Raw genomic sequence first — 9280 nt, 5'->3', positions numbered from 1 at the left:
TTTCCGGGCCCAGGCATCACGGACTTGCAGTACCGCCGTTTGGACACAACGAATATTTTCCTCAGAGTCCGGCGCACTTCCTGGAGGCTTGGTGCAAGTAGGCTGACATGTGACAAAAATGACTTAATAAGCTAGTTGTTTGCTTTTAGAGTCTCTTATACCCCCTAGTGGTCAAAGAACCCACCAGCAATCCAAGTAGAATAATATAAGTAGAACAATGCACATTATAAGGAAAAGGGACACTCTTGAAGTCTAGCATATCATTTAATTGATTTATACAAATAACTTACAACCATGAATGATAAGAGTGAGTCATCTTTTGAGATTGAAATGAGTTGATTATATGTCATAAAAATAAATTGACCTGATGAATGTCTTGTCTTGGTTAAAATGTGAATGTCTAAACACAGCGTAAAATAAAAGTCTGTAAGAAGGAATATTTACTTACAATGTACAGGGTTATCAACTTGAAGATAAGAGACTGCATAGCATACACATTTAACACGTTGTTCACTTTGCATTTTAATCTGGATATTTTTATCAGCAGCAGCAGAATACTTTAGCATTTCAAAATCACACCTTGATAATGAAGAGGGAATCAGTGAGCAGCAACCATGCACTTGACCAGTCTGGTCCTCAAAACAGATCATCCACAACATATTGGCCTACACACTCTTAACTTTAATCAACATGCTTTTGTAGTTTATCCTGCCTCTGTTTTGTGTGCTCTGAGCACAACCAGTAAAAAAAGACAAGTCCAGCTTGCTTCAGCACTTCTTGGTCAAGCCAAATCTCCATCGTGGGCCTTTCTGTTGATCATAGAGATCTCCTCTGGCTGGGTGAAGATCATCTTTGGAAAAGGATACAGTCTTGACTGCGTATCATACATTGTACTTTTTTATAAGAAAACACTCAACTGTTATATAAGGAAATCTAATATTTAACTCAAAAGAAACCAACAATAAGTAGCCTTTAGTGGTTTTACAGTTTGTGTTTCATTTAAGGCTGTTACAAATATTTCCTTGTTTCGACATTTTATTTGAGAATGTTTGGAATAGCTCAATGTGCTCATCTGATATCTATTGCCTTATCTTATGGAAATGACAACATAAAATAGACATTACATAACTACCTACACCTAGAGGAGAGTGGAGCGTGATGTTGGTAATGAGTTTACATGTGTCTGGTAACATATATAATATGTGATTGAAATCATACACAATCTGCGAGTGATCAGTCGTCAGCCTTTTCAGTTGTCAGCCTTTTCAGTCCACTCTCCTCTCCTCCTCCCTGCACTTCATAGGGATGAAGTGAGACGCTATGTGCTCCCTCCTGGTCTTCTTTCCTCGCATCGGCCTTCCCTTCTGAGACAGAGTTATGAACATTTCTTTGCGATTTTTAGTCCACTTTGCAGAGGAGTAAGCGTTGAAGTAGTTTTCTAGGAAAACCTCCTTGAAGTTGCAGTTTTCATTGTAGAGCCTCTGTAAAGGATAAGACAAACATAACAGCTTGAAAAATGTTTTTGAATGTCATTATTGTAAGTGCTTCATTAGTTCAAATGTATGTTCTGCAATTATTGTTTTATATTTGCTTGATTGTGTATTATCTTGAACAGTGTGTGGCCTCTCAAAGAGGAAAATATTACCTTGCCGTGCAGCTGTCCAGCCTTGTTCATAGTTATGTAGTACTGACTCTTCACACCTTTGATAGCCAGTATGCCCCCCTCAGACACTGTCCTGATCTCCAGGATACCTGCCAGACAGTTGCACAGTTAACAAAACACGACATATTACAGGATAGATAAAGCGTGTCAACATCTAGCCTTCACTGTGGCTCTGTGCTGTGCCCAACATCCATCTTCATTAACAAGCTAGACGGTAGTTCCTGTGGTTAATCAGCCAGTGGTCTCTCTGGCTTTATTCAAGCGTTGTAAAATGGCCTGGGTGGCTATTACACAAACCACAACCTATGCCATGCCACATATGGGAGACAGATTAGGCCTCTTTCTCCTGGGATTGAGGAAACTACCTCCTTGAATGAGCTTTGCACGCTACGTTTTAGGCCTGCTCTTCAATTCTGTGGGAAAGTAAACTTGCATTGAATTGTTTTGGTTTGTTATTTCTTCTTATTTTGTTACAGAACTTCTGGTGGGTACCAAACGTTTCATTACACTTCTTGGAAATACAGTGCAGTATAAACAAAGGCATTTCTGAAATTGTTAATTGAATCAAATATTACTAGTCCCTACAACGAAACAATATGAATGTAATGTCTTAACACTAGATGCTTTTGGAGAAGATGCAAATAAAACTAAACAAATCAGACCAAAGAGAAACATTTTACAATCTGAAATGAAGAAGATCTTGTTATACAAAGGTAAGGTTATTATAGGTTTGCTTAGGGGAATCATACAACATTTACTCAGAAGTCCGAAAGTTATGCATCAACAATGTCCAGATGATATATTTTCAGGTTAGATAAAAACTTTGTTACATATTGCAGAAATAATTTCATTTGGGAGGAAAAGAAAAGGGGAGACCTCTATTAAGGCAGTTCAGACGGACATGAAGCATGCTACATTTTAGTGTTTGCTAGATCACTAACAGATGTCAGAGTCCCCATCATAAAATGTTGTTCGTTCTCTGTTAGCACTTGATATTTGACTTAATATTACTTCCCTTAAAAGGTGCGCCCTGCTTTTCTATCCCCCTGTTATATTTGATTTATTATGATTAAAGGTGAGGTATAAAATTACACTATTAGAGCTATATCTTCATTTGTGAACATTAACAGTCAGTTAACCGTTAAATTCCTATAATGAACTTTTAGTCAAATGTAATAAGTAGGGATCGCACTGGAATGACTTTGTTCTTAGTGTGTCTTAATGGTTGTATGGTTGTTATAACAAATGTAACAGTTTTGGTTGTTTTGTCTACTGTGAAAGATGGCACATATTTCCACACACATGCACACATATTGTTAACATTTTGGCTCTGACGCAGATAAACTAACCTCAGCTTGAACAGATTTGTCATCACTTGCTGAGCCTCTGGCTAAGTAAACTGACTTTTGGGTAATCCCTAATCCTGTTTCCTCTGAACAGTGTTTGAATCTATATTTTCATCCCCTGGAAAGGATGTTGCGATGTTGCGATTAATATTGACTGCTTCATACTTCATAGGCAAATCCTCATCTTCACCGAAACTACAGAATACTTCAGACTTTCATCAGATTACCTGCATGTCAGTGTGTCATTTATCAAATGACTGTAAACAAGTAGCAGGTTGAAGATCCGATCCTTTTTTTTCTTCTGCACCTGACACCAGGTCTTTTATTTTTCAATCTGAGTGACTTAGTAGAGAACTATAACATATTACTACTCTCTCATATAGTCTTCAAATGTCTTGTTTTCCAATTGTTTATGTGGTTTGGGAGTTGTTGATGGCCTATTTCGAAGTTGTTTATCTTCTCTTTGCTGTGGCTGAGCACAACTTTTTATTGACATTATTATCACATTTTTGTGATCACAACATGCACATCGCCTTTCACTTGGACACAGACTTACATATGTTGGTAGTTACCATTTAGTATTGTGTTTGGAAATGTATCTGCTACTTAAATGTAACATGTGTTTGTTTGATTTGAGAATATAACACATACAAAAGCTAGAAGTAAAAAAACTTGTGCCGTTCAAGACATTAGTTGTAGAGGCACTTGGAATGTAGCTGCCAAAAATAATTCAGCTCTAAGTTTCTCATTTTGGTTTCTTCTTTTATGCTTTCTCTTTTTGTAAAAAAAACCCAAGCAGTTCAAGCAATCAGCTTTTCAAGAACTTGTGTTCACTGCGGGCAAAAAAGAATTACTCACTGATTTAGAACACATTAATCTGGTCTTTTGAAATGCTTGTTTGTTACATTTTTTTGTGCTTTTAGCGTGCGACTGTCAGCCATGGTTGTGTCATTTTTTCTGTCTTTTGTTGCCAATTGTTACACAAGCAGTTTTTCATCCACTTTGAGGCATTTCCCCGCCAAGCCAACATTCCAGCCACAGCCACACTGTCAGATAGGAGGAAATGATAAGTACTTCAAAACATCCTCACCGTGGCCGAGATCTTCAGTGGTTAACATTGGCTCTAATACAAACATGCAACAATTGTGTTTAATTAAAAGGTAATAACTATCAAATCAAATTAGTCACTCAGTATTGAAATAGCAAGCTTATTGGACATATTTCAAAACACAGTACCGTGGCTGTCTCTGTGTGAGACATTCATCATAAGGTTGATATCAACACATTTTCCATTTCTAATATTCATGCCAGTTCTTTGTCCCAGACCTCATTCTGACAGTGTTAGTTTCTGGGAAAATCAAGCAGAACGAAAGTGAGTCTGCTGCAGTGTGAGTGTGAGGTCACAGGGTCCTGGCACCCAACAGGCTCCAAGGCCCTTCAGTTTACTTAATTACAGCCTGTGTTTAGATGGTGTTATGGTTTAACAAGCCAAAGCCCCAACCTGCTTCATTTTACCTCTGTCACTTTGGCTGCTCGAACAGAGACTCATGACCCATTAACACTGTGATTACTCTTTGGAGAACTCTGTACAATAACACCTCCCACGTGCTTCTGTCACCTTGACAAACCAACGTTTTTTTTACTGGAAACATCTCACAACTAAACTCTGCAATGCCAGAATCATACCATTTCATATTCTAGGAATAACTTCATACCTGCATTTAAGTAAATGTATGTTTGGAATATATATTCTTGCAAATTGGATTCGTTTTTTATTGATAATAATTGGAACTCATAATGTACCATTTGTATTATAATTTGACAAAAAGAGTCATCCTTACTGTAGCAATTGGTGGGATCTTGAGTCCCGTTGATGGTGCCATTGTCATCAATTGTCAGGAACCACTGTGTGCGGCTGAACAGCTGTCGGATGCGCACATCTCCTCCCTCCATGTAGTCGTAGTTCCTGGTGTGGCGCTCGTGTTTGGAGCAGTTCATGATGGCGGCAAGTTGCTCTGGAGTGCAGTCACTGTAGACCACACACACGCTGCCGAACAAGAAGATGGCATGCAGGTACAGTCCCGAGAACAGATTTTGAAGGTTCCATGTCAGCATCCATTTGCGCATTATAATACAATGCAGTGGGGGTCAATGAACAACATACTTAAATGTGAGATAGAGATCTGTGCGCTATCCCTCAGCCCAGTGACCCCCTGATCCCTGACTATAATGCTTGTGTTGAGACCTCCGGGTCCTGTTGCAGTGAATCCTATTAGGATGTTGGGACGAGATGGTTGTGGAGGAGACTTTGTGAAGCTGGTTGGGGTTGGCTGAAGCTGGAGAGTGCTCTGAACAATACTGGTGACAGTATTATGCGATGATATCTTTCTTTAGTCCTCAGCGACGCTCTGCGTAGACTGCTCCATCCTCTTGAGAACATAGTCCGACAAGAGACTTCATAATCCAGCTCAGCAAATGTTACGCAGGATGTCGCTGTGAAAATAAAGTAAACAGGTTTGATTCTAGCTAATGCAGTTGGAAAAAATTAGACCCAGAGATACACTTACATGTTAAAATATTTGTTGTTAAAGCAGTCATAAAAAAAAAAAATTAAATACTGTAAATTATAACAAGGATCGACCAAAATGTATAGCAACGTTCAAATAAACACTTTCCTTTATCTAATATTTTGTGTTTGATACAAATACGTTTTGTACATATCCTAGCAATATCTCAAAATTCCTGAGGTGTACATTGACAGGCAAATTGCTCCCTTTCATAGACCCACAACAGACGTATTGCAACAACGTTGTTGGATTACTTTACAAGACTATGGTCTGTAATCTCATCTGTATCAGAATATATACAAACAAACAAACAAACTGTGCTGCTTTTCCTGTAAAAACAAAAACAAAGTTTAATGACTTACATGTGCTCTGAGTGATGACAAGAATTGTCGGAGATGTGTTCCCTTTCAGAGAGAGTTTTAATTTGAAGCCTCTGTAGTTTTAAAGCTGTCGTCTCAGTTGTAAACCAAGCACAGTGATGAAGTAGAGGTAAGCAAGAGCTTGGAGCTTCTGCCAATTCCCATGGATGTCTGTCTGATTCTGGCAGGCTGACTCTGTGCATCTTCCCCTGTCGCTGTGCACTCTGCTTAGATAAATGCCTCCTGCTGACCTCACTTGAGAGCAATTAGATCCCAACCAGTCAGCTGTTCCTGGCCCAGATGCAATGGAGAAACACCCTCTGCCTGCCTCTTGCTGTCAGTCACCCACCGGACATGAGAGGGAGCTATACACTCTTAGAATAGCAGGCTTTCCTTGGTATGCACTCCGAAATAGTTTATGAACATTTGCATGCACACTCACCCTTGTGGAAATTGCAACAACATCTCTCCTTTTTCAAGGAAAAATGTCTCACACCCAAATAGGTTTGAGCATGTTACAGATCTCATAATGAGTCACATTAAGCTATGGTTAAGATAGTTGCTCTGATGACGAAGCGTTGCAGAATTTCTTCCCTATCATTTTAAATGTCAAAATTAGTTTGTGGTTGTGCTGAGCTTCCTTGAGTAATTGGCATGGATTTATTGACTCAAGTAAAATATAACTTCAAAGAAGCCCTTTAGTTTTCATTCTTATTGAGTGTAATAGTGGGAAGCAATAAGTTATGGCTGGCAGGTATCCATCCAAGAGGAAAGAACAGAAGACATAACTGCTCAGAAGTATTCATCATCTCTGTGTCGGGGGTCATGCACTCTTTCACTTTTTGTGTTTGCATTTAAAGTCACAATTTATTGCCTTACATACCTGGCCTTTCCTTGGACTCACTACTTCAAAAGTTTATATGGGCCCTAATGACACGCTCCCTGTGGAGGTCAGGGCTGCAGGCCTGAGAGAGAAGGACTTCTGGCCGCAGCAGGTCTCCTTCTCATCTCTGAACTCGAGGTCGTAAAGACCTGATCTATTAGGTGTCACTCTGGCCTGTTCATGTGTCCCTTCTGTCACCTCAGAAAGTGTTCACACTCTTTGGACATTAAAGGCCAGGGCAGCCACCACAAATACCAGAGAACTGGATATACAAATGTAACTAATGTTTCAATATAAATACAGAATACTAAATTCCTTACATTTTACAGACAGGTGGTCTGCGTTCTTTATGAGAATTTCACAGAACCACTATCTATAAATTACCAGATTCTCATGTGGAGATGTTTGTTTGACCCCATGAGCTATGCTGTGAGCTAGAAACCTGGCAGGGTACCCCAAGACTCATTTCTAGAGAAGGAGAGAGAGGCCAGAGAAGGCTATTCCAAGACCCTTATTGGCCTAAACAGAAAAGAGTGACCTTGTCTGGGGCCCCCTTCTTCAGACAGACCTGTAAGAGGAGCTTGCAGGCAAGACCTTAGTCGCTGGGCCTGGTCATGCTCAAAACAATGCAAGGGCACCATATGGGCGTTCTGTTTTAGTGCCATGCCAATTGGGCGACAGGTGGTCCCTATAAAGGCTGACCGTTGGATTCTGAATGTCACTTTCTCGGTGGTGAAGGAGCTGGAGCCTGTGCAGGAGATTGACAAACAAACGAGTTTGCCCCACTGTAACGCACAGCACCAGCTGAAGACCTATACAATGAGTAAGGGTCTATATTCTGTCCTTTTCCAGAAATGCCTAATGTGAAAAGTATGGCGGGATTTGGGTGCACACAATCCCCTAGTTATGTTCTCAACAGCAGTTTGGAATATCACACCTTTATCCAATATCTGGGTGGTGTCATTGACTCTCACACTTGTTGAAGAAGGCATCCCCTGACTCCCTGTGCAATGCCCTGCTCACCTCTCTGCTTAAGGTCAATGAGGTACTTATATATCTTCATAAACACATGGTGCCATGTTGCATGTTCAGCAACATTTGTTAGGGACTGAATTCACACTTCTAGTCTCTTTTAACATTCTGACTCACCTTCAATGTGGCCATGAACCTCGAACCCAAGAATAAGATGACAGATACAAGAAGTTTACCAGAAAACTAGAGCCAGGAGCTAAGATATCCCAAACTCAAATGGGACTGTTACTGGTTCGTTTTGAAAGGCGCCTGTTGAGGTGACCATGCCTGGTGAAGGAATTTCTGGCATGTCCATAGTCGGTTGGACCCAGTTGTCAGTTGGACCCAATTGTTGACCAAGACCACGTTTGAAGGATTATAGTTCCTGTCTGGCTTGTTTACAGCTCAGGATCTCCTGGAAATGACTTGACATGCCTCTAGACTAGAGAAGGACATTTGGGACCACTTCCTTTTAAACAGAAGTCTCACCATTCCAATCGGCCCTCTATGGGAAAGATCACTTCTAGTACTGTTTATCATCTAAATGCAGACCAACCTTACATCATGAAGAGAGGGCACGCAAGAAATATGTATATGGCATACTTCACATTCGCTTTAACATGTTCGTTTTTTGTGCCTAACCATGTGACCTTTGCTTTGACGTACAGCACATACAAATCAAAGATTTGTTATCTTCTGAACGAATCAATTAACTTTGTTTTCAGCAAACTTTCCCTCAATAATTTATTGCTTAAGTAGTCCCCTGGTTGCTTGTCAAATGTATCTTACTAATGTATTCTGTCTAACCCATTAGTGTTTTGCCATCGGCGCTCTAAGTCAGTAAAATGATCTGCCTGGGGACCAACTTATTTACTTTCATCTATATTGGATTTTAAATCACGCCTTTACACATCTGGAGTCACTGTTCTTTTAGCGTTTCCTTTCCCCCCCCCCCCACATTTTTTTGTTTCAAACCTTTATTATAAAAATTGTTATTAATTCCGTTCCAGGAAGGAGTATTCATATTAGTGCTGGTAGTAGTTTTACTTAGTGTATTAGAAGTACAATTGCAAAAGTAATGCTGTGCATCAGAAAGAGAATCACAAGGTCAATGCACGTCCTCAGTTGACACGTCATGTTCAGTGACAGTTATCAGAACTTGTATGTATTTCTGAGTATGTGCTCTTTTGTGTGTGTGCATGCAGGTTTGTGTGTGTTCAGGTAGTTTGGTTTTATAGCCTTAAGGCCGCCTGTTGCTGTTCAAGGATCAAAGGACCCGCTCTGTAAGGAGTTTACAGTAGCAAAGGAAGTGCTGTGGCCGTGAGGCAGGCACACTAGACATGCGTGAGTGAGCCTCTTTAAATATAAATTACCGTATGCCTTCACTTCCATCAGTCTGCCTCGATACATTGTTTATTTCTCTCTTTCTGTCTTTTTCTGTTGCTGCTTTT

At 40.1% G+C, this 9280-nt stretch overlaps 1 protein-coding gene across 1 annotated transcript; it reads right to left on the bottom strand.

Annotated features, from left to right (window-relative positions):
* Positions 1–245: 245 nt before the first annotated feature.
* Positions 246–6175, bottom strand: fgf7 (fibroblast growth factor 7). The gene is made up of 4 exons (XM_034117069.1): positions 5939–6175; positions 4851–5502; positions 1646–1752; positions 246–1481 (listed from the first exon to the last, which is right to left on the bottom strand). The coding sequence occupies exons 2-4, from the start codon at positions 5134–5136 to the stop codon at positions 1266–1268; spliced, it is 609 nt and encodes a 202-aa protein (XP_033972960.1). The 5' UTR covers positions 5137–5502; positions 5939–6175; the 3' UTR covers positions 246–1265.
* Between the last annotated feature and the right edge of the window lie 3105 nt (positions 6176–9280).

Source organism: Trematomus bernacchii, unplaced genomic scaffold (genome assembly GCF_902827165.1).
Source record: "Trematomus bernacchii unplaced genomic scaffold, fTreBer1.1, whole genome shotgun sequence".
Taxonomy (NCBI): Eukaryota; Metazoa; Chordata; class Actinopteri; order Perciformes; family Nototheniidae; genus Trematomus; species Trematomus bernacchii.
The sequence above is the reverse complement of the archived record's forward strand: the minus strand, read 5'-3'. Positions and strand labels throughout refer to the sequence as shown.